At 33.5% G+C, this 27,137-nt stretch overlaps 1 protein-coding gene across 4 annotated transcripts in view; it reads right to left on the bottom strand.

Moving 5' to 3' along the window:
• Positions 1-27,137, bottom strand: part of RAP1GDS1 (Rap1 GTPase-GDP dissociation stimulator 1) — a 170,579-nt gene that overhangs the window by 96,573 nt on the left and 46,869 nt on the right. For all 4 annotated transcript variants that reach the window (XM_007184071.2, XM_007184070.2, XM_007184069.2 and 1 more), the window contains exons 3-4: positions 8,779-8,901; positions 5,912-6,037 (exon numbers count right to left, since the gene is read on the bottom strand). In XM_007184071.2, coding sequence (XP_007184133.1) covers positions 5,912-6,037; positions 8,779-8,901 — 249 coding nt within the window. The remainder of the gene's footprint in view (positions 1-5,911; positions 6,038-8,778; positions 8,902-27,137) is intronic.

Raw genomic sequence — 27,137 nt, 5'->3', positions numbered from 1 at the left:
AACTAGGAAATACATTCAAGTCAAAACTTCTTGAAAATTTTAAGTTGTATGCTTGAATCAAGTTCAACTACCAAAAAACAACACATTTGGGTTATGTTGTCCAAATAGAACTACGTTTGCTAAAGTACTCCGTATTATTTCTTGGATTCTGTTAAAGACGTGGTATAAGAAACAATCATATGGAGACTATTCGAGCAATTTTTTAGAACCGTTATTGAAGATACTGTCTAATGCAAACCAATATCTTTTGCATATTTTAAGAGGAATGTATACAGAATCATCTAAGAAGCTAATAATTATCCTGATGATGAATCTCTTCTAGAATTTGTCTCAACAGTTTTTTGTTTAACTGAAGAGCTAGAAAATTTCTCCTTAGCATAAAATAAAAACTACATAGCATATCAAGTTTTTCACCTTGGCAACTGAGATGCTCAAATTAAATTAGTGCTCATTATGGTAAGTATATTATCCCTGACTCTTACTAGATTTATCTTTGCCTCTCCTTATATGGCTTCTGTCCTTTATACTTTTAAAAAAAATATCCTGAGTACATTAGTGTATGCATTGCATTATGTCACAGCATACTTTTTAGAAATAATAATGTTACGGAATGAATGTTTGTGTCTCCCTAAAATTCATATGTTGATATTCTAACCCCTGATGTTATGACATTAGAAGGTAATTAGGTCATGCAGGTAGAACCCTCAATGAAGAGACAGGAGAGCTTGCTTCCTCTAGCTCTCCTCTCTCTGTGAAGATACAGTAAGAAGGCCGTGGGCAAACAAGGAGTGTCCTCACCAGATACTGAATCTACTACTGCTTCGATCTGGGGTGGATTTCCCAGCCTCCAAAACTGTGAGAAATAAATGTTGGTTGTTTAAGCCACTCAGTCTATGGTATTTTAATATAGCAGCCCAAACTGAGTAAGACAAATGATCATACATAAATGCTACATATTTCCTTTGCCTAGCAGTTCATAATTTATATTGTACTTCTATATATAAACCTTATTTAATCCATACAACAGTCCACTTTTCCAATGAGGAAACTAAAATTCAGAAAGATTAAATGATAACTTAGTAAATGGTAGATCTGGAAATCTTATCAATCTGTAGTATTTGCCTTCCACAGAGCATACTAAAATTTCACTTACTTATAATTTTATTAATTTAAAAATAAACTGTATTTTATAAGCAATGCACTATTTGCTTAATTTCTAAAAAATGGCTCCAAATACTACTCCCATCACCCATTTATTTTCATTCTGATCAAAAACCACATATTTAGTGTGCACTCTGTAATTGTCCATAAGTTGTGTTCCTTTGTGCATTTTACTTTCTCCACCATATTAAAAGCTCTTTAATGGCATGAACCTTTTATAGAGCTTATGATAGTGTTACAAAACAACATCTATTTCCAACTACTATATATGTAGGAAATCTTTACAACAGAGGATTTTCATGTGCTAATAGCCATATTTACTGTCTCTAAAAGCAGTTGCATACAGTTGTTTATTCTTATATACGTGATGTACTCTGATAATAAATTTATTAAAAAATACAACAGATTGATTAGTAAAAGCTGAAGAATCTTATTTTTATACTTATTGGTTAATAATTCTATTCTACTCTAAAATTGAATACTAAAAAAAGTAGGACAAATCTATAGACCTGCAAACTCTTTAATAACATAATCAAACACTTAACCTAATTTATATCACTGAAACAAACATTTTAAATGTAAGATATAAATAGTTCTGTGTTTAATATAACTGCTGCAAACATATTCTGACTACTTAGGCAATTTCAAAGCATGTCTGTATTATTCTTATCTAACCAACTTACATTATGAAATATTATAGAATTACTGCTAATTCTTTTTCAGCGTTTGCAGTCAGAATAGTAAATTTTTTCTTCATCCCTTACATTAAAAATAGTGTAGCACAGTTAGAATCACTAATATATAAATAGGTCCATGCATGTACTTGGGCATCCTTTCATTTTTACACTTCTTGAAGTCATTGAAATAAACAATATTTAGTTTAACTCAGAAACAATGGCTTTGGCAAGCCTGATTACCACCTCATTTTGGTAGATTTATTTCTTCATCAGTGAGCAAGAATTCAATTTTCTTTATATCATGTAAGACAGCATGTCATACAAGCTTCTTAAGTGTGCATCTTTCTAATAATAGGATTAATTATATAATCAAAAGCACTAATTTCATTTCTGTAGAGGTATATTTGTTTAATTTTAATATGTATTAATTTGAATTCTATATTATTCTTTCTCTGATATACAAAAAGGCACAAATATTTAATTTCATGCAATCATTTTCTTTTAGCCTCTACTAAAAGACTTTTAACCAGTATTTCCGATATCAGTTATTTCCTGACCTCAAGCAGTACCATCTACAAACAGAGAAAGCTCAGTCTCCAGTCACCAATTTATTCCTACGAATTATAAACATGGGGTGGGAATTTAACATGAAGCTCTTCAATACTATAAGACCATTTAATTATATAAGCAATTTTAAATGTGCACAGTTACATAAACAAAGCTAATCATTAAAAGAAGAGAATACCACAAAGATGGCCAGATAAGGAGAAAAAGGGGCTCATTTTTTTCCATATCACCTTTGAGAGAAATGTGTAATTAAACAGGCCAAATGTATGCACTGCTGAGATGTAATACTACTTTATCTAAACTCATATCCCCTAGCATATCCCATCACAGCTTTGCTGACTTCTTTCCAAATTGAAATATAATTTTTCTCTCTTCTTTGATCTAAAAGATGTCAAACTTCTTATAAAAAGAAGTATTTTGGCGAAGTTAAAGGGCAAAGAGTTAAAACGTCGCTTATATCAGAAGTCTGGATACTTCGAAAGAGAAATCCATAAATGCCTTGGCAGCTCTCTGGAAGCACAGAAAAAAAAAGACCAGGCATTTTAAATGAAAACTGTTCCCACTCGCTGATGCTTTCATCTCTATATGCAAGAGAGAGACTGGGTGGGATTCAAAAAGTTCATCAGCAACAAAGCCTCATTCTGTCCCATTTAGCAGTTATATCAGTCTATTACCTGATGTTAGGATATATAAGACAGTTTCCTTCCATTAGGAAGAGTTCCCTAAAATAGGCACTGTCAAAGCTGGGAAATCTGAAATCTGACCTACTTTTTTCAAAAGATTTCCATGAATTTTGTGGTAAGTGTAATTCTTTTTACAGTTAGAGCTCTCCTTTCAAAAAGAACTGTTAACTGAAATATGCTGGCAAATTGCCTTACGTTTTAAGTATCAAAATAAAAATCTATAAAATATGCACAAATTTCTCACATTTTTATCTCTAATACTGAATTCCCATGCTACTTTATGTATACATTAAGTTTACTATCTGTTGTAAGCCCAATAAAATTCTGAATAAACCCACACTAAAAAATTATTCATGTGGAATACATTTATAAAACAAGAATAAACTGATTAGTCCTATGGGTAAGTTTGATAAAATACAAACGTGAATTTTAAAACACATGTTATCTGTAAGAAGAAGATTCCTTGTATTTACAAGGCTGTCATTTATAGTTTTCTATTCTCCCTTTAGGAATGAAGCATTACATTCTTAAGAGGGAAGAAGGTTAATTAATTAATTAAAATAGAAGTTATTCAATATTTTTTAAAGAGAGAAATCTAATTTCTGGGTTCTTTCAAACTCCTGCTTGTCATAAAATGTCACTGCATTTCAAGTAAATTAAAAAATCAACCACACAGCATCACATTTATAGACTTTGATATCATTCTTGTAATTAAAATAAAGGTGCTGTACTCTTCCTACAACCATTCTGGAGAAATCACTGATAAACTGACATAGATTTAATTTCAAATAAAAGGATAAGAAAGCATACAGTATTATGGAAATTATATGCTTAAGACAGCATGGCACAATGAACACATTTTTACCACATGATTTATAGTAATAAATCACTTCTTATATTTATTCATTTTTAAGATTACTAACTTCATTTTCCTTAAACAAGGTTTAAAAGTATAAAAAGTCTGTATTCACTATGCTTAATTTTCTATTTAACTATAATTTTCATTGAATTGAATGATAATAAAGTGGTTATAAATATTCACAAATAAATAAAACAAAAAATTAACTTCATAGCCTAAAGCATATCCACAGACTTTATACTGTATACCTCATAAGAACAGAGTAAACGGATATGATAAACAGCATAATAATGAACTTCAGTTTCATCAAAATGATGATCTTATTAACTAGACATTTATTACCCTAACTTCAAGGTTCTTTAGTGTATACAGGAAATAAAATTACTCTGTGCCCATAAAAATCATAGCAAGATGAGACAATAGATCACTATGGGTATTTCTTCCATTGTGCCAATATTAAGTGAAACTCCAGGACAAAAGTACTCAAAATAGATAATTCCTATGATGTTCAAACAATGCATAAGTCAAGAATATCTAAACTGAACAAAGATTAAAGAATACTTTTGATAGCCTTAAATTCTAGTAATAAACACAGAAGATAAAAATAAAAAGAGTAATGATTATACTCTCCAAATACTTGCCATCAATCTTTGCCTATTACTCTGCAGAGGTCTATTAAATATATATTGTTAAAATTAATCATATAAAATACACATTCATTCTTGAAAGCTAACGTTAGAAACTATAGTGTTTAATAAAAATCCTAAATATGAAAATGCAAGTTATAAACATAAAGCACTAGGATTTTATAAACAAAGCTAATACCCTAGGATAGTAAGAATTGGAATGAAGGCACAGATAGGTAAATTTATAAGCAGCATTAGGGACTGAAATTCTCCAATTAAAATTCACATTAAAAGACATAACGTGCCCTCAGATATAATATATAATATTCCAGAAAAAGGAAAGAATAAATGAGGCTAGTCTTACCACTACTGCTACAGAGAAGTTATAACTGAAAGCTGTAGTTTCAATCTTTTTTTCTGCTTCTTTCTTTTATCATAAATAAATATGTTTATGACTTTATTTTCTGTCTGGCTTATATGCACAAATCACTTTTTGAAACATTGTGTATTATAAAGGAGCTATCTATGATTTTTGTACATAAACTCAATGGGGAAAATAAACAATAAAAGTTATCCTAGTTGTACAAATAGAACTAAATTCCTAGGAGACTTTAAAGGTGAATGTTAGAAAATGTGTTTTTTCTCAGAAATCTAAGGAAAATCAGGATAAGCCTAATTAAATTGAATATACTCAAGATTTTTTTCTGTATTTTGTTTGCATATACGTGGGAAGGAAAAGTAGAAAATGTAAAAATTTTGCAATATCTATACCCATACCCAAGTTCTTCATTTCTCTTTGCCTAGTAGGAACAGTATATTATATAAAGTGGTGAGGATGACAATGACATTATGACAAATAGGAATGGAGTCAATGCAAGATGCAATAGGCCAATCTAGCTCTTGAGAAGATAATGGTTTTTATGAATGGCTTTACTGAATTGCAAGTAATTAAAAATGTATTTGGACAGACTTAGAAACTAAAAAATGTGTTCAGAAGTATTCTCATGCAGAGATGGTACTTCCATAAAACCTAATTGAAAAGATATATTTTTTCCTAAAATTAAAAGCTCCAATTCTTAGAAAATGTCTTATTTTCCTCTGAAAATATCATTTGTGATATCAGAGAAAAAGAATTCATTTCAGATAAGTCTTAGTTAAAAGAATACTATGGCCCGAATTTCCATCGATTCAGCTACATAAGCAGAGCTAAGTCATACTGGCTCACATTAATGTCTTAGCCTAGAAAAGACGGTGCTAACACTAAAAGCAGAATTATTATGAAAATCATAATTCTTAAACAAAAGTTTATAAGTGTACCATTGCTATTTCAACACTTACGGCTATCGTAACATATGTTTCCTAGAGCCCTGCCAGTTTGAAGCAGCACTTCCTGGTCTTTGCTATTTAGCAGCTGCACCAGTGGTGAAATCAATCCTGCATCCACACATGGAATTCGCATAAATTCTGAAAAGAAGAACATATTTAATTAAAAATATAAAGATTCTCAATTACATAAAAAACCTCCCTTAATAAAATAAATATCTAATATTAAAATGTTTAAGATGGCTTACTATCCGAAGAGTACATTTCTGTCTAAAAGTATCATTACTACCCTACTAAATACTTCATGAAATGAGTACACAAAAATGAGTGGGGTCATATTTTTCTTTTCTGATAGTCTCTACCATAAACCAAAAGAATTTTTCATTAACTTTCATTATACCTAATTCATCACTATCTTCTTATACCTGGATGTTATAAGAGGAGGAGGGAGGAGGGGGGAGGGAGGGGGGAGGAGGAGGGGAATAAGATGTAAAGGTTTTGTTTGCTTTTACATTTTCAACTTCAGTTATCAGTACTGTAGACACATAATAGTACCTAGTTTCAGTAATTTGTTGTTGTTGTTATTATTATTATTATTAGACACTCTGAGAGTACAATTCTAAAAAGGAAGAAATATTCACAGATACTTCCTCTTTTACTTATTTTTCCTTTGCCTCAAATCCACCTTAAATCTGTTATATAGGGGAATACTTTATTTAAAAGATATCAAAATCTTTTACTGCAATTTATGGTCATAGCTATGCTCCCACGTTAAACTTGCCCCTGGAACTTCTTACTAATACTCTGGATTTTGAACATCAGCATATAGTCAGGTACGCTAATTTTAAGAGAGTTCTTTTTGTATGTACAAATTTAACCATAATTATATTTTATAATTAATCCAAATCTAACAAGTATATGCTAATAGTTCTCTTCTATTATTATATAACGTGCACAGCAGAGTGACGATGAACAGATCAACTTCCAATTTCTTTTTTTCTCTGGTTCACACAATCTTCTTTCATTGTCAAGTTTCTAACCAGAAGAAATATAAGGCCAGTTAATCTCTCCGTTGGGTCATGTTGCATTTCTGAAGATATTTATTTTAAAAAAAAGACTCTAATCCACTTTCTCAGCCAGTCACTTAAAAAAAAACCAATGTGGCGATTAAGCAGTAAACAACCATTTAAATGGATCCCATTTATTTTAACCAGTAGGGATTAGTGGCATGCCCTTAACAAGCCTCTGATTAAAAGTATAATTGCTATAAATTATGTCTTTAAAACACAGTTGTCATCTACTAGAGTGTAACTAGAAGCAACCTCTAGCAGCAGAGTTATCATGCAACTGTGACCAAGTATTATGAGGACTGATACTATTAAGTAATAAGATCATATAGGAATGGCAATCCATTTCAAAAAAAAATCTATTCAAAATTTCTCAATCTATGTTATGTGTGTGTGTGCTCATTCTTAAGAAAAAAGTTTTAAGATAAAAATTGATTTCTGGAAACTATACTGTGTTTCTAATGAGGTTAAAAATAAATTACTTGATCTTAAAAATCAAGCTGCTTTGCATCTAAGAAGATTTAGATAGTGGTTGCTCTAAGTTAACAAACAATATCTGGAGGGGTTTCATTTTCAAACTAGATCTGCTTCAGGAGTTCTTTGTTGTCCCAAGGTGATCCCTGTCTACTCAGAGCAGTTCAAATCTGCTTGAAGTACACTACATACTCCAGACCACTAGGAATCTCTGAACATTTATGACCAGCTCAACTCCAAAGCACAGCATGATGATTATAATTTCAATAGCTTAGATGTACATACAACAATAGATGGTCAGTTTTCATTAACAACCAAAAAATGATTTACCAATATAGAACCTCATTGGAACTTGAAAGATATTTTGAGCACCTCTAAACAAATGAAAAAGTTTCATGGCAATTCTTTTTGGTAACACACATATGAACAAGTTGTTTTACTGGGCTAAAAACATACTTTACAATGCCACCTGCCACAGTGATTACACAATGTATAAAATTAATTGTGTAAAACTGAAGCCAGAATTTTAAAGTTTCTTTTTTTAAAGTATAATATATGCAACTTACTAAAATAAAAGAACTAAAAATAATATCAAACTTTGACAAACTGAGGCATACTAATGGTATTACATTTAGCATGGCCTCCCCTTTTGCTTAAAAACTGCTTTAAGAAGTCAGTGTTTTTCTCAAATTGACTAAACTAAAATCATACACAAATATTTCTGCTACAAAATAATTCTTCCAAAGAATCCCCTCTCACTGGATATAAACCATATATAATGGGATGGCTATTTTATAATCTATGCTTTGCTGTCATTACATGGAAACCTAAGTAATAAATGTTTCTCATGAAAGTGAATTCAGAAAACAGAGTATGTATTCCGACTACACTGTTGCAGTCAAGTGCCAACGTCAGTAGGTTAGACTAAAAAAAAAAAAAAAAAAACAGTGAGTTTATTTGGATATAACACAAACCAACATATACATTGAAAAAGGGTAAGCTCTCCTGTGACAATGAAGATGAATGACTCAGTGGCAGCTCAAGAATCCTGTAACCAAAGCAATAAATGATACAGGTACAGGAGGGACTCGCAGTGCTATTCTTTAATTCTACTCTGAAGGAACGGAATAGCAAATGGGAAATGTACGAATAGAATGACTATAATGATAGTCATTTTAAACAACATTTCATTACATGAAAAAAGTCAAAGAAAAGAAAAATAGAAAGAAATAAAAAAGGTCTAATCTACAAAATTAAAACATAAATTAATAAAACATACTGACAGGTAGGGTGTAAAACTGAAGATGTTCCCAGCAGAAAAGTTCTTGAGGAAAACCTCACCATTTTTGGCTATTTCTGCTATGATGTTAGCTACTTTGGCTGTGCAGGAAGACTGTGGAACCAACAGACTTGCAAACAGTTGAAGTATTCCACTTCCTTGGATTTTTTCACTTGTTTCCATATCTGAAAGAGATACATACAAAGAGCTTCAGTGAACACCTTCAACACTAACACTGACAACTACATCTACAATAAATTCTTTCTTTAAGAATTTTCACCATCCTTAATAGAAACAGTTCATTATATATTAAAATGTGTATATTTATATAAAATTACCTTCAGTTCCACAAGCTTTTATGTTCAGTTTTTATCTATGCAGAACACTTTCTAATACACTCTTTTCTAAATCTACAGATTATAAAGGAATCCTTTCTGAATATACCATTTGCATACCAAACTTACTTCTCAATGTTATTTCCAACACTGTCTATTCAGAGTAGGAATGCTTTACTTTCTACTTCCCTTCTGAATTCTCTAACAGTGTGTTATTAATACATGTGAATTCTATGATTACCTATAATGCTACAGCAATTAAAAAAAAATAAGTGGCAACTAAATGTGCAAAAAACTCACCTCATATCATTTTATATGGAGTGATAGAAGAGACTATTCAGTTCCATATGATTACTATGTTTCTCGCACAACTTATTCAAACCACCACTAATGAAAAAGGGAAATAGTAAACAGCAATAAGGCCATGGTATTCAGAACTCTATATGGTGATATAGAAATTCAAGAAGACCTACTTCTTTCCTTTTCTTTCCACCTTTGTTAAAATACAAATAAAGAGCCTTTGTATGAAATCAAGCCGCTTCATGTAAAAAGCATGACCTATTAAAATAAAAAACAGGAACACCTGGAATGATGATGGAAATAAAGAAAAGCTCAAGGAAACAAAATTTAAAATTACTATTTGGCTCTTAACAATGAAGAGGAATGGCATTGTTTAAAAACAGAGAGCTATAAGGCTCATTAAAGCATTCTATTTAAATTTATTTCTATGTGTAGCTCCTCTATGTCCTTTACATCCTTTGGATATACAAACAAACAAGAGAACTCTAAAGATTTCTTGTTAAGTAAATGGCAGCTGCTCTGATCAACAGAGAGTAGGAAATCATTTTTAATAATTTGAGAAAGTCTACAAAAAATTATCTATTTCTTTATAGTAAGCGCTGATTGTTTAGCTCAGTGTTTTTCAAACTGTGGGTCCCAATCCATTAAGAACCCTGAAATCAATCTGGTGAACAAGGACCAGCAATTTCTTAAAAAGAGAAATAGAATCAACAATATCCACAACAACAACAAAAGAATAGAAAAAAATTTTTTTGCGGACAGTAAGGTAAAACACTGAGTGAAACACATGCACATGTAACTGTATGTGTATGCTTACTGAATGTAAAATGTATCACTAATCATAGATTCTGGTCAAAAAGTTAAAAAGCAATGTTCTGTGTAACCCAAGACTAGCCAGGATTCTGGGTTAAAGAGGTATAACACTCTTAACATCATGAGGAGAAGCTAGAATTGTGGAATGGTTGAAGCAATAGAAAATTATATGGAAAATTATTTATAAATTTGTAAAAATTGAAAATTGTAAAAGTTCTATGGATTTGTTATCTTAAAAACATTTCTTGGGCTTCCCTGGTGGCGCAGTGGTTGAGAATCTGCCTGCCAATGCAGGGGACACGGGTTCGAGCCCTGGTCTGGGAAGATCCCACATGCCGCGGAGCGATTAGGCCTGTGAGCCACAACTACTGAGCCTGCGCGTCTGGAGCCTGTGCTCCGCAACAAGAGAGGCCGCGATACTGAGAGGTCCGCGCACCGCGATGAAGAGTGGTCCCCACTTGCCGCAACTGGAGAGAGCCCTTGCACAGAAACGAAGACCAAACACAGCCAAAAATAAATAAATAAATTTTTAAAAAAAACAGTTTAAACGAATAGAACTGATAGTTAAAAAAAAAAAAAAGCATTTCTTTGCAATTACTGTAGTTACTTGGGTATATGTGCATGTTTATATATGACATTAGTACAAAAGATCAAGTAACCAAGATTAGTCAATGTTGAAACTCCATCCATGCATTTCCTTTTCCATAAGCCTAGTACACTTTAATACAGTTAATACAATTTTGGTTTCTTACATTTTATGTACTGTAATAAAAAAGGATATTTTGGAGATACTTTAAAACAGCGCTTTTTATTAGGTGAAGAAACAGAAGCTCAGAAAGATAAAGTAAACTTGTCTAAAGTCACCAATAATCATAGAGCATGTACAGCAAATTCAGATTCTACTATACTAACAATTCAACATGTGTATCACCTGGCAACCACTGGTGTTATTTTTTAGAACAGAAAACTTACTTAAGCACAAATAAATGAAATTTGTCTTTTTGTATGCTGCTACTCACTGCTTTCTCACAATTCAGATTATTACAAATGTAAAGTACACATGATAGAACATAAACACAGGAGCTGTCCTTTCAGCAAGCGCATTTATAAAATACAATGTGGCTTTTCACTTTTATTTTGTTTCTTGGATTAAAAAATAAGTTTTTAAGGTACCACCTGAAAATCTGACACCAAGTTTCTATTTATTATTATTATTATTATTCTTTTTAGCAAGAAGCCAAAAGAACTGAACTCAGTTTGCCATGTTAAAATTCTTCCTTTTCTGACCACTGCTACAACAGTAGAACACTGGGGCTGACTGCCCCAGGGGTCTTGTCCCACCATCTGCTGGTGCTAGGATGACAGCGAGAATCTGGCAGAAGGCATGAATCATGATTAGATGTGAAGCTGAGGCATTTGTGTGTGTGGAGGCGAGCAGTTAACTGCAAATCACCCATGCACGTCTCATTTTAACTATAACTAAAAAAATGGCTTAACAGCAGAGCTGAATGTCAGGGGCAAGGGGAAAAAAAGAAAACAAAGCCATACAAAGCTCTTGCACTCTGATGAGTTTCCATGGATTACAATCCAAGGAATTGGGAAAACAGTTATAATAAGATGAATCAAGATTTGGGAATAGTATTTTTTTAATACTATTGTCAGAGAAATAAAAGGGAAAATATAATCTGGTTTTTCATATAAATCTGATTTACAATTTAGAAAAATCGAAAAGGAATTCTATTTACTTGCTAGCATGTGGATTTATATATAGGTTTAGAATTTACATTAAACAGCTGGGAATTATCTTCTTTCGTTTGTCATGAAAACATAAAGAGCCAAACACTGCTTATCATTAAAATGCCACTATCCAATAAACAATTACAAAGTTTCAGCCTCATTTCATATATGTTTTCTACACTTGGCACTCTACTGCATCTCACAATGTGTATCTGTGAACTAAACATGTTCTCTGATATCTGTGAGCACCCTTGAAATGATTTTAAGAGAGCATTAAGAAGGCGTCAGTGGTCGTGTTTGCAGGTCTAAATGAATGACTGCTTGTAAAAAGAAATCATGTGTTGTGATCAGGAGTCCTAAAAAAAAAAAAGGCAGACTTTTCATTATCTTTAGCCACACTACTACTGACATTGGAACTATACCCATTTTAAATATTTGCAGGAATCAATTCAACTTCTTTCTTCCCCTTCATATTTAGGTGTAGTCATAAAAGCGTTTGAGTATGCCTACAAAGTATAGGCAGCTGGCAGTCCTTGAATTTTGAAGGACCCATACATGAAGGGCAGTTGCTACTCTACAATAGTATCTGTGGGAGCTATGGCAGGAGTCATACCCATTATAGTAGCCCTTGCAGTTCTGCAAGCACTCATTCTGTCTCTGCAGTTCTATGTCCACACCCCACCTGACCTCCTGGTGGCAAGGAGCAGCTTCGTTATGAAACTGCCAGTGATAGAAAGAAAAAGAAAACTGGGCAATTGGGTCAGAGAAACTTGAAAGAAGAGTAAATCAAGAAGCTGTGCTACAATGCTATAGGGAGAGGAGAAGTTAAAGCACAACTCATAGAATTTCTCAAGACCAATAACCCAGTAGAAGGCAGAGAATGGGTGGAATGGGAATGGGAATTTAAGATATGCCTTGAAAAAGGCTAAAGTTCCCAACAAAGTTGCCAAGTAAATACATTAAAATAATTGGCTTTACAGTTAAATATCAAGAGGGGGTTTTCAGGTATGCTACTATAAGCTGAATTTATGACGTTATGTTAGCATATAGGTTTTATGAGGAGAAATTAATGAAAAGCATTTGATAGCCAATTTCCAGTTAACTCCAAATTAGAAAAACAAAAATGACTGTTATTACTATGACTCTATTAGATTAAAAATGTACTTGGATTAGATTATTTACTTCTAGTTATGAGAACAATAAACAATTGCTATTTTTATTTATATTATATGTCCAAGGATCCTCGTGACTGATTGTGAAGAGAAGACTCAGATTTGGGATTGACTGCAAGGACACGGAATATGACTCAAGGGCCATGTGTATCGTTGTCTCTGGGCAATTATTTATTTCTCAAGGGGTAGATTCTTAGAATAGGGTGTAACAAGAGATCTGGCCCTGTGCCTGGGAGATCTGATCCAAATCCAAGGCTTCATTTACTACCACACAGACGAGCCCCAAATCCTCTCTCCCTTTATCCAAAGGAAAACAAAGCATGTGCGCTTGGATATACAATAAATACCTCAAATTTATCATTTCCAAGATCAAATTTACCCTCTTCCTTTCCTTTCATTTTAGTCTCTATTGCAGTTAATGGCAGGGAACCCATCTAAGCCAGAAGCCCTAGAATGATTATAAATTTTTCTCTTTTAGTAAATGCCTTGCTACCACCCATGCTAAGCAGAATGTACTGTAAGTTCTGTAGACTCCATCTGACTAGCATTTTGTGCATCTATCCTTTCCTTGTTACATTCATGCTGCGCCCAGCTCTCAATTCTGACCTTTATTAAATGCAACAGCCTCCGCAAGAGTCTCCCTAACTCCAGCCTCCCCTGCAACTGTCATCTACATTGACGGCAGAATAAGCTTCCGGAAATACAAATTTTATGTCACTCCCCTACTTTAAATCTTTAAGTGATCGTCTATAAGTTTTAATTAAACATTCAAGCACATCCATGATATTTATATTTCCCAACCATATCTCCTGATACTCCTCCATTGATATCCTACATTCTAGCCTCACTAAATTGCTTATAGAAATCTAAATTAATCATTTTATTTCATACCTTCTTACTGCACTTGCTCCCTCTCTGAAATGCCACACCCACCCCACCACTATAGCTAATTCCTACACAGAGGCATAGTGTCCTCATTTAAAGGCACCTGATTGAGAGCCATTCAAGCTTTTAAAGATACCTGACTACCATAAAAAACTCATTTTTTAAAACAGACATGTGACATAGGCATGATAGGTTATGTTTTCTTCATACTACAAATAAAGCTATATGATTATATTGGAAAAGCAATAAGAAACCAGTTTTTCTGATTCCTAGTCCAGTGTTCTTTCTAACACAACTGTTAATTTAGAAGATACATAGTGCTAACAATACCTTGACCAGATTCACCAAGTTATTACGTGACAAATATTTTTATTTAACGTATTTTTCAGAAGTAAGAACTAAACTAAGACAACTGGGTGAGAAAGGGATGCATAGGATTTTGAGATAGATAAATTGACTCAGTGATTGAAGGAGAGAAAGGGAACTGTGTATAGGGAAAGTGAAACAGGTTTAAAATATGTTTAAAACACATAAGAGGACTATACTGGGTATAAGATTAAAGGGCCTGATAAATGAGAAATTAATATTTCTAAAAGAAAATGGAAGTATATGGGGGGTTGTTATAAAATGCTTTTTCTTTCACTGATGAGAATCTTTTTCCCGCAATAAAGATTTTAAGCAAATAAAAGGAACATGAAGTGCAGGAAAGAAAAGGATGGATATAGTCATGAAAAGAAACAGGGCAGAACAGAGACCCATTTGCACAATGACTCACCATCAGAAAGAGGTCTTACTAAAAGATTAAGTTGTGAGAGTCATTTATAAAATTATAATAAATGATTTTGACAGTTTTGCAGTCATTTCAATTCCAGGGATAATGTAAGCTGTGGGAGTTGGAGAAGTTATGTGTTTGGAAATCATCACTAGAATAAGCGGGGAGATCTGCTAGTCTGACTATTTTCCTTAAACTTACCACTAACTAGGTCAAAAGCAGTTGCTAAAAATTGAGTTGGTTAAAAAATAAAAGAAAGATATTTGCTGAGAAATACCCGGAGGAACTGTGCTAATGACTGTGGTAAAAGCAGAGTATATAACTAGAATCGTTCAACTATAAGCTCACAGTAATTACTGAAAACATGGTCCCTAACGGTAAACGTGGATTTCCTCACTTCATACTAAGAGAATGAGGACATAGTAAAACACAGTGAAGGAATATCTTTAGTAAAAGATTCATCTCCATCCTCCTGTGAAACACCTTGGGGAAAAATATGAAGTAAACAAAGCTAAAGAGATTGGCATCTGTAGGTCACAGGGCAGAGTCTTCATGTTGGGATTAATGACCTTACAAACATAGACCCCAGAGAGATGCCTTGCTTCTTCCACCATGTGAGGTTCCAGTGAAAAGACAGCGGTCTGTGAATCAGGGAGCAGGCCCTCACCAGAATCTGCTGGTGCCTTGGTCTTGGACTTCCCAGCCACCAGAAGCGTGAGGGATACCACCTACTCCAGGCTATTCTGTTACAGCAGCCCAAGTGGACTAAGACGTATGGCATCCAAGTCCTTTCATAATTTGACCCCTACTCCCTTTCCAGTTTCAGTTTCTGATGGAACTAGGTTTCTTCCCCACCACTGTGACATTGTATATGTTGCTTCCATTGCTTGGGATGTTCTTCCCATAATCCTTGTGCCCTCACATTACCTGGGTAAAGTACACTGCATTTTCAAAATCCAGCATTCCCTGATCCTGCTTATCAAATTCACCCCTCTTCCCCAATATTCACACACAATGTTGTAATTGTTTCCAAGCTGTGAGAACCTATTTGGTAGCTGAAGACTGGAGTAGATGAGATTATCCACAGAAGATGTCTTTTTACTGAGTCCCTACCATATTGGGAATATAAGCTAAAGGATACAAATCATATCCTCAGTGAGCTGTCTAGTAAGAGAAAGAGAGAGGTAAATAAATTACCACAATTCAGTTTGACTGATAACACCATGGACGTTACATACAATGTATAATGGGAAGCAATCACAGTTCCATGAAGATCATGGAAATTTCCATAAACAAGGTAACATTTAAACTGAGTTTTGAAGGCCAATAAAGCATGTTCTAAGCAGAAAAAAGGAGAAAAATTTATTCCACAAAGAAGGAACACATAAAAAGCACTACCATCTGAAGCTAGAGACCCTAAATTTGTAATAGCAACATTCTGTACCGCTGGGTGATTTTTTTGGCAGCAGCTGGAGGCTGCCAGAATTGAGAAGTGGAAAACATACATGGCTGATACTATCTAAGGTTTGAAGAAAAGGTAGGTATAAAAGGAGAAGGATAAGAGAATACACCTATGAAACACCCATTTATCCATCAGAATCTAGGTGAAATGTCAGGCCCTCTGTGACACTTTGAAAGACTCTTACAACTATGAATTGAACCCAGTTCTCTGAACACTTTGTAATCAGCTCTATTATATAATGTGTTACACTGTATTAAAACTTATCTGTTACTTCTCTATCCAATCGCTCCAGGGCAAGGTACCAACTAACGGGCATGGTGGTACCCAATTAATGCTAGTTGAATAGAACTGCCCTGTGCTTAAGGAGTTTATAACTGAATAAAAAAAGGCATACACACATAATTAAGATACACCGAAATAACTTCGATTAGAAGGACGCATAAGCTGTCCTACAGAATACTAAAGATGGAGCAACTGAGTTATATGTATTAATGTTGTAGAAGTTGTAATTACTTTTAACAGAAAAGAGGATTGAGCTTATAAGGAGACTGTCTTACATTTTAAGAATTTTCTCATCAAGAATGGAAGTTTTGGGGCTTCCCTGGTGGCGCAGTGGTTGAGAGTCTGCCTGCTAATGCAGGGCACATGGGTTCGAGCCCTGGTCTGGGAAGATCCCACATGCCGTGGAGCAACTAGGCCCGTGAGCCACAACTACTGAGCCTGCGCGTTTGGAACCTGTGCTCTGCAACACAGCCATAAGTAATAAATAAATAAATAAATAAAGAGTGCATCCTAATATAAATAGGTAGACTTTGGTCAGTAAAAAATAAATAAATAAATAAATAAATAAAACAGTTTAAAAAAAAAAAAAAGAATGTAAGTTTTTTTGGTAGCATTACCAATCACTAGCTCATGCAGAGACTAAACTTTTCACTTTGCATTAAGCTAATCAGGTCTCAGATTACATTTTTTCAAAAGCAAACATATGCAAAAATGTTCTTTAAACCTTCAGACATCATTTTAGAAACTACTTTGCTTTTATCTTATCCCTCCCACATGCACACATCAGAAAGAAAAGGTGATCAATCCATAAGTAAGTTATTATGAGCGAAATGAAAACATTCTGTTTGCTCCTTTAGTACAAGGAGGAGAAAAGATGTGTAACACTTAAATATGGGCAGAGAAAATTACCAGCATCTAAGTGAACTCACCTCAGAGAACACTGTGTGCTAAAACCCAGAATTTAAATCCAGATGTCTCTTAAAAAAAACCCACTACTCCGCCTTTTGGAGTCTCATTTTGGGGTTTATCAACAACAAATACTAAAAAGTAGGTCATAAAATCAACCTTAGTAAAATCAACTATAGATTTGTTTGTGGAAAGTTCTAATGTTAAGGGCATCATTCCTCACTAGCAGTTATCCCAACACATAACTATTATGCCACACAATTCATTTTGCTATGTCAGTAGAATATAGAGTCCACTTGTGATGGTTACTTTTACATGACAACTTGATTGAGCCATGGTACCCAGGAATTTGGCCAAACATTATTCTGGATGTTTTTGTAAGGGGGTTTTTGGATAAGATTAATATTTAAATCCGTACACCTTAAGCAAAGCAGATTGCCTTCTATAATGTGGGTAGACCTCATTCTATCAGTTGAATGTTTGAATAGAACAAAAGACTGACCACCCTGACCTCTTTCCCCCACGTGCCCTGGAGCAAGAGGAATTCTGCCAGCAGAGTAATTCACGTGCTGGGTCATGAAATTTCACATAGTATTCTGTACTACTGCTCCAACTTTGTATAACTAGAGTCAGAAAAAAAAAAAATGACTTTGACTCTATCTAAATGTGTTAGCTTTCTGAAATCTCAAGAAATTACACAATGCATTGTTTGTTTTTTAACTGGTGATAAAACAGCCAAAATTTCCAAGTGAAGGTATCTGACAACAGAAGGCACTGAATGCTACTAACTTCTAGTAAAAAATATTAGAGTATAAAGATTCTCTACATTATACAGTCCATTATATGAATACTACCTAGAATATTATACCTAAACTTTATATTACTAAGCACATGAAACGTTCACATTTTCTCAGTTATTGATGATTTTTGAGGAAAGAGGTTGTGTTTATTTTTACTTATTTGTTAATTTTTTTCTTTATTTTTGAAATAGTTGATTTACAATATTATATTAGTTTCAGGTGACAACATAATGATTCAATATTTTTATAGATTATACTCCATTTAAAGTTAGTACAAAACAATGGCTATATTTCCCTGTGCTATACAATATATTCTTGTTGCTTATTTTATAAATAGTAATTTGTGTCTCTTAATCCCATACTCCTATCTTGTCATCCCCCGCTTCCCTCTCCCCACAGGTAATCACTAGTTTGTTCTCTATATCTGTGAGTCTGTTTCTGTTTTGTTATATTCATTCATTCGTTTTATTTCTTCGATTCCACATATAAGTGATAACAGAGTATTTGTCTTTCTATGTCTGACTTATTTCACTAAGCATAACGCTCTCTAGGTCCATCCACATTGTTGCATTGGCAGGATTTCATTCTTTTTTATAGCTGAGAATACTCTAGTGTGTGTATACACACACCACATCTTCTTTATCCATTCATCTGATGATGGGCACTTAGACTGTTTCCATATCTTGGCTAGTGTAGATAACGCTGCTATGAACACTGGGGTACATGTATCCCAATGATCCAGTGTTTTCTTCAGATATATACCCAGCAGTGGAATTGCTGGATAATATGGTAGTTCCTTTTTTAGTTCTTTGAGGAACCTCCATACTGTTTTCCATAGTAGCTACACGAATTTACAATTCCACCAACAGTGTACTAGGGTTCCCTTTTCTCCAAATCCTAGCTAACATTTGCTATTTGTAGACTTTTTGATGATAGCCATTTTGACAGGTGTGAGGTGATATCTCATTGTGGTTTTGATTTTAGTTCTCTGATTAGTGATGCTAAGCATTTGTTCACGTACGTTTTGGCTATCTGTATATCTTCTTTGGAAAAATGTCTATTCAGGTCTTCTGCTCGTTTTTAAATTGAGTTCTTGGTTTTTTTGATATTGAGTTGTATGGGTTGTTTATATATTTTGGATATTAACCCCTTATCAGTCATATCTTTGCAAATATTTTCTCCCATTCAGTAGGTTGTCTTTTCGTTTTGTTGATGGCTTCCTTTGCTGTGTAAAAGCTTTTAAGGTAAATTAGGTCTCATTTGTTTATTTTTGTTTTTATTTCTTTTGCCTTAGGATACAGATCCAAAAAAATACTGCTAAGATTTATGTTGTGATTTGTTATAAGACAGTAAAATGACCATGAACCACACACAGATAAGAATATGGTATACAGGGCTTCCCTGGTGGCACAGTGGTTGAGAATCTGCCTGCCAATGCAGGGGACACAGGTTCAAGCCCTGGTCTGGGAAGATCCCACATGCCGCAGAGCAACTGGGCCCGTGAGCCACAACTACTGAGCCTGCGTGTCTGGAGCCTGTGCTCCGCGACAAGAGAGACCGCGATAGTGAGAGGCCCGCGCACCGCGATGAAGAGTGGCCCCCGCTCGCCGCAACTAGAGAAAGCCCTTGCACAGAAACGAAGACCCAACACAGCCAAAAATAAATAAATAAATAAATTTAAAGAATATGGTATATAATACTTTTGGCCTTAGTATTCTTCATCAAGATCTTATTGTACAGCAAACAGAAAATAATATAGTATCTTACATCCAGTTAAAGAGATGTATAGCTGACTTAGCATACATTTCTTCAACTCTTTTTTAATGTGCTTCTAAAAAATGTTTCTTAATTTGGGATCTTTTCCACTTTCTGTCTATTCTTCCCTTACTCTGAATATTTCAAGCAAAGAGTTAACCTTTTACTCTCTATTTTGCCTTTAATGTTACTACTATTTTTCCTATTTCAACAATATTTGCAGTTGGTCATTAATATTCACATACATTTATAACTCAAAAACTGAAAATTGCAGTAGATAATAAATGAGTAACAGTGAAAAGTGAAACAACTTTGCTTTTGTTTATTTACTTGGTATAAAACATATTCCCATGGTATGGCATCTCTTCCAGGTTTAACATAATAGATAAACTATAGGTTTACATTCATTAAGATTCATATAAAATCAAACCTCCAAAAGGAGAAGAATTTATTTCAATTACCTATTTTTCTGGCTAGTGTTTCTTTTTCTTCCTCTAAGCCAAATGTTAGAAATTTAAAAAGTGATTACTAATGCCAAGTAATAAAAATATTTTTTAAATTTATGAAATAATTTATATTCATATTTCATTAAATCTTGACATACCAAAATTCATATAACATTACAAATGTCTAAGAGGAATCTATGTAAAACTACACTGTATAAAACTACATGTAGAACTAAATTTATATCTATGTAAAACCATATTAAAATGAAGTAAGAAAAATAATAAGCAATCAAGTTCACACTGTCAGGGTTGAGTAATACAAACTAACAAAAAAATGAATATCTCAATTTTTAGCTATAAACATAATTCAGAGGCTGATATAATATGACCTTGTAATTGTAACCAAACAATTATCTGGTAGCAAAATTAATGCTCTACTGACTGTAGTTTTGAACCTTTGGGGGCTGTAAATTACTAAATTGAGAAATTTCCTAAAATGTTTATCAGGCAATTTAATAATCATTCCTTCTAAAATAAATAATTAACATTATTAATTTTAATTATTCTTTAGGTTCTAATTCTCACTAGGTAAACGTTTGTCCCTGAATACACAAAGGAAGATATAAATTATACTGAACCTCACTATTCTACTAAACGACATTGAATCTGAGATTGTAAAACTACACTGTACTTTCCATTCTTAAGAAAAACTTCCTCTAGAATTAATGCTCTCAGCAAATAATTTCATTATAAATAAACTTTAAAATAACAAAAAAGAAAAATGTTTACTATTCTTATATTGAGTAGGCTAAAGACTTATGGTTTAGAGGTACCCGCTCTTGATTTTTTTAAGAAAATCATTCTTTAATTACGACTATCTTCTTAACATGAAAAAGGACTTTTATATTAAGTCCAGGGGTATTATATTGAATGGTGAAGCATTAGAAGGGCTGCCATTAATATCAGAAACTAAAATACTACTCATACCATTGTTATTTACTATTTTGCTGGCAGTTCAAGCCAACTCAATAAGTCAGCTATAGTTACAAGGGAAAGAGGAAACAAAAATAACACTTTCTGTATGTTCTGACTGCAAAACCCAAGAGAACTAGCTAAAACATTATTTTAACTAATAATTGAGCTCCAAAGGTAGCTGAATACAAATAAAAGATATAAAAATCAATACAGCTTTCAAACTGATCTCTAACAAAACGGCCTGGAAGTTACAATAGGAAAAAGTCCATTTGCAAAAACAACCAAAATAATGTAGAATACATAGGAAAAATGCTTTAAATAAGATATATATGGAAAGCATGTGAACCAAATTATATAATCTTAATGAGACATAAAGAAAGAAAACTTGAATTAAAAAAAAAGATATAATTTATGTTTTTAGAATAAGAAACTATTAAGAAGTTTTCAATTCTTTCCAAATTAATTTATAGCTTATCCCAATTTCAACAGCATTTTCCAGGAATGCAACAAAGTATTTACACAACTTCTCTGATATAACAAACCCATGAAAATAAAAAACTTTGAAACAGATTTATAAAGAGGAACTTTCTCAATAAAGCTACTATAATTAAAATAGCACGGTTACAACACAATAAAAGACAAACAAATTAATGGAATAAAATAAAACCCCAAGACTGGCCCAATTATATTAAATTAAGTAGTTATTATATGATAAAAGGAACATCCTCAACCAATAAGGAATAGATTAAATGACACATGGTGTTGGGAAAATTGATTGTCTAGAAAATAACAAAATTAAATCCTCACCTATACCATATATAAAAATAAATAATTGAACATAATAAAATCAAATAATTATAATAGCAAGAATACATGTATTTTATATAGAGGCTTCCTTTAGCAAAAATAATGATTCATTAATTTCTCAAAATGTCACATTTATAAATCCCGAAGTCTACCTAATGGTGAAACTTTAACCTTTGTTTTACAAGGCCAAGTGGGTACTCAGGAAATCTGAATTACAAGATTCAGATTTGTAAAAGTGAAAGCATTTAGACTATGTAAGAAAGCTTTCTATAGGAAACAACCATCATGACTACCAAGTACTACAGGAGCTAAAAAGCAGTATGCTACTGCCCATACCTTTAATATCAGGTTCAAACATCCATCATCACAGCAAAGACACTGAAAACAGGTTAATTTAATCAATCTATTTCTTACTTTAAAGCATTTTCCTTTAAACATCAAAGTACATTTTTCTGTTGAGAATATATAAATCTTTTTTTTTTTACAGTCACTTTGCTCTTTAATTCAATTCACAGAACTGCTGAAAAAGTAGACATTTCTATTTAAAAGTAGAAAAGAAGGTTTGTATAGAAGGTATTTCTGTTATACAAGTATATTACGCAGCTTGGGGCAGTAACAGGTCCGAAAAGCTCTTCTCACCCACTGATACTTTAAGCCTAGGAGGGAAGAGGTCTACCACGTAGGGTCTGGTTCTTGCTTGATTTGAGAGCTTCCATCAGTCTCCTTTATTTCTTCTGTTGCAGGAACCTCCAACTGGCTTGGCTCGGCTGATTCTTGGATCACTGGGCCTTCTGACTCACTCTGACCAACCAACTGGTTATTAATCACAAGTCCTGGAAATGGTCTAATGACTGTGAATTTAATGAGCTCAGCATGTGAAGGCTTACCCGAGGGTGTACCATTCTGATGACCGTCTACTCTTGGCATTCCAAGGCTGGAGAAGATACTCAGAAGCAAAGCCAAAATTAAGTTCATCATTAAACAGCCTGAAATGTTTGAGACAGCAACTAAGGAGAGCACCTCTTCCTCTAAGAGCCCTCCAAGAAAAATAAATTCATCGCTCAATGTTAACACTACTGCATCAGATGTTGAAGATCTTAACATCATTCAGGTGACAATTCCAGATGATGATAATGAAAGACTGTCAAAAGTTGAAAAAGCTAGACAGCTAAGAGAACAAGTTAATGACCTCTTTAGTCAAAAATCTGGTGAAGCCACTGGTATGGGTTTCCCTGCGAAAGTTCCCTACAGGAAAATCACCATTAACCCTGGTTGTGTGGTGGTGGATGGCATGCCTCCCGGAGTGTCATTCAAAGCCCCCAGCTATCTGGAAATCAGCTCCATGAGAGACTATATAATTCTTATTAATTCATTTCCAATTCATTATACTAATTAAAAGTCCAATCTGCATGCCTCATATTTTTTGACACGTTCAGGACATACTGGGTTAGCGTTTAATTTGAGAAGCCAGTTAACATCTATCAAGCATATGGCCACAGAAGACCTACAGGTAGCTGCAGTTACACAGTTAAATGGGACCCTGTCAGAAACAAATGTTAGGAAGACACAGCAGCACAAACTCATCAGCTTCTCCCTCAACAACTCAGTGACAGTAAGTCAGTATTAGTGTTTTACTGAGGATGGTAGATCTTTTTCAGTATATATTTGGCATATAGTATCATTTCAAATCACATTTCTCTTACATATTTTACTGTCAGGAACATAAGAAGTTTTTCAAATTTAGCAAACTTAAGAAGCAAAAATGGTATCATTTATTAATTAGCTAGTATAAGAAAATCCAGATTCTCTGTCAATGCTTCAATCACAAACTACAAATACCAATGGAGGCTTATCTCCTTCTGGAGATTGTACATAATGAGAGCTTTCTTTGCCCCTTATGAAGTACAGTGCTTAAAAGCATTTTAGAAGGCAAACAGCACCCAGTACCATGTTATTATCTTGTTACTAATCTTGTGACTTGTGAAAGATTTCAAGATGGTCTTTCTCATTATTTCAGATTCAAGCCTTTCTGTGACCCCTCTTCTACAAATTCCTGGATATAAATATATTTGAATATATACTGTCTCTTCTTTCTGCTTCTGACTAACATATATCTTGGACCTATATGCTACTACTTCCTTAGAATCTAACCCTAGGATAATGAACTTAAGGTTCATTATTTTAAATGGCCTCTTTTAAAAATGTCCTCTCCTCCACTGAATAACCCAACTATATTTTATTGATGACAATGATGATGATTTTGTTTCTAAGCTGCATTTCCATCATATCATACTGGCTGGTCCAATTCTTAAACCACCCATAATTCAAGAAATGATAGCCTATAAAACTCCAATAGAAATATTTATAAATATTTTATAAAATTTTAAAAATGAGATTCAATATGTAATCAATAATTTAAAAACGTTTAATGAGATATTTTACTTTTGGGGAAGTACTAAGTCTTTAAAGTATAGTATGTGTTTTACACTTATGGCATACCTAAAATCAGACTAGCCTCATTTCAAATGCTCAATAGCCATTTCAGAGAATGGATACTGTATTGGACAGCACAAGTTTAGAAGATTCCTCTGGAAGGCTAATGAGCATAGTATCCCCTGTGTTTTTCCATGTTTAACAGAATTTTTCTACAGCCTTGATACTTACTGAGCACCTTGGCTCAATATAAAATTCTTATTCCTTGAGCTTTCTGAAAATACTGCTCTAATATTATTTTGCATATTGTTGTTGAAGAGTCTGATGCCAATCTAATTTTCTTTTCTTTTTAAATAACTTGATCTTTCAGCATGGAAGCCTGGAGGATTTCTCCTTTGTATTTATTTTTACCTTTAAAGTCTAAAAGTTTTGCTAGACTTCTTCGAGATCAATTTTCACAAGTACATGCTAGGCCCTTTCAACATACAGATTCTGGTCTTTTTATACTTCAGAAAAGTTCATACTTTTAAATATTAGCTCTGTTTCAATGTTTTGTTTTTCTCCTTGAGGATTCCAGTTGCACGTACGTTGGATCTTTTTGTCTATCTTCTATATTAATCATTTTCTCTTTGATCCTTTATTCTGTCTTCATTTTGCCCACTTTCCTCAATGCTCCTTATTAAATTTTCAGTCACCTCTATTCTTCTTTGGCCCCTTGTAATTTAGTCTTAATTTTTAAAATGATTCTTTTTCTTCATTATCTTCTAGTCAACTCTTACTTTACATCTTCCTAGTAATTATCCACTTTGGTTCCAAGTTTCTGAATTTCTTACCCAGATATTCTTTTTCCTTTTCATATCTGCAAAGGCTTAAGGATGTTTAATATAGGTCATGGTGTTCTGTTACTGATAACCACTTTGTGGGTGGTTTAGGAGAAAAAAATTCAATAACTAAAATGTTTTGATTCTTATTTTCTGCTTTGTTCCTTGTAGCACCTATGTATGTATATAGCCTGCAATTTCCTATTCAGTGTATAGTTTTTCTTTTCTTTAACTAGCAGTAAAAGTTGTATGCAGTAAGGGTAAGGATGAATTCTCAGGTTTTTTAGTTCAAAAGCTCCCTCTTCCGAACTTAAACCAAAGGGGGTTATTCATGTGTCTTCTAACAGTATGATTTTCTTATTTCTACAGAACACTTACTTTCTCCATCTTGCATCCTTCTTTCCCTTCAACACCAAGTCTACAAGGGAGAACAATTTCATCCCCCAAAGTGGCACTCTCCTGATCTGTTGCCTAGGGTCCTGTGTACTCTTAAGTCTCCTCCTTTTGATTCCCAATAGCCAATGCTCCAATTGAATCGAAGGCCAGATCTTGGAATTTTCCCACCAAGTTAAGACTTTTTCTTTCTGAAGGCATTTTTAACTGTAAACTATCACCCCTAGGCTCCTGATTCAACCCCTCTCGTCTTTTCCATGTAGTCTCTGCAGTCTTCATGAACTCTCTCTAAAAATGGGCTCTGAAGCTGAGCAGGCTAGATTTGGATATTAATTTCTCTCTCCTAATAATCTGAAGTTCTTAGTGTATCTCCAGGGCATAGGTTATAGATATTTGATTTTATCTGATTTTTTGTTGATTTGTATGGCTTTTTAGACTGTGTAGAAAAATTCAAACTTAGGTGGCCACCACTACTCTATGGCAATCCAGGGGTCTTAATTCATCAAGAATTGTCAGTGTCTTTTTAGTTGACCATGTTCTCTAGTTTAGTCTAGTCTCCTCTATTCTTAAAATACTACCTTTATTTAGTAAAAACTGAACCTTTGGTAATTTATGATTAGCACCAGTCATAAGCCCTCATTAATGATGGACACAATAACTAAAAGAGTCACATAGTACAAAAGTATATAAAGGAGGTGAACACCATAATGAATTTAGCTTGCAAAGAAAACTGCAAATGTATCACTCTGTGATACATTTGATGACTTAGGGTAAAAAACTGAAATCTAGATATTACTGTGAAAGAATTAAGTGAAATAAATTTTCATTTCTACTAAAACAGCAGCAATCTTTCATGCTCAGTAAATGAAGATTTAACAAGGTTATTGAAAAACAGTTGATAATAAATTTCGAAGTCCCTTACTTAGGAAGTAATTTTGATACATGACAGTAAGTCTGTTCAGAAATATTAAAGACATAAAGCAGACTAAAAGCAAATGACAACAGACAATTCTTACTGTTAGAGAAGATTTATAATCTACATTAGTAGCTTCTGTACATAATTTGATATGTTTAGGATTATAGCCTAGTAGGGAGCCAAAAATCAACATACTGAATAAAATAAAGAACAAGCGTTAAGAAATAACCTGAGAATTCAACAGGTAGATGAGTATTACGAAGTTAGGAATATGGAACTAGATGCTAAATACTTTCTTCTTTAAAGACAAGTAAACTGATGTTCTTTCATAGGGTTTTCTATAGATAATAAACAATTACGTGACACTTGTATGAAATAGGAATTGCCATCGGGCAATTGGTTAAAGTTAAA

The sequence above is a fragment of the Balaenoptera acutorostrata genome, chromosome 5 (assembly GCF_949987535.1).
Source record: "Balaenoptera acutorostrata chromosome 5, mBalAcu1.1, whole genome shotgun sequence".
Taxonomy (NCBI): domain Eukaryota; kingdom Metazoa; phylum Chordata; class Mammalia; order Artiodactyla; family Balaenopteridae; genus Balaenoptera; species Balaenoptera acutorostrata.
The sequence above is the reverse complement of the archived record's forward strand: the minus strand, read 5'-3'. Positions and strand labels throughout refer to the sequence as shown.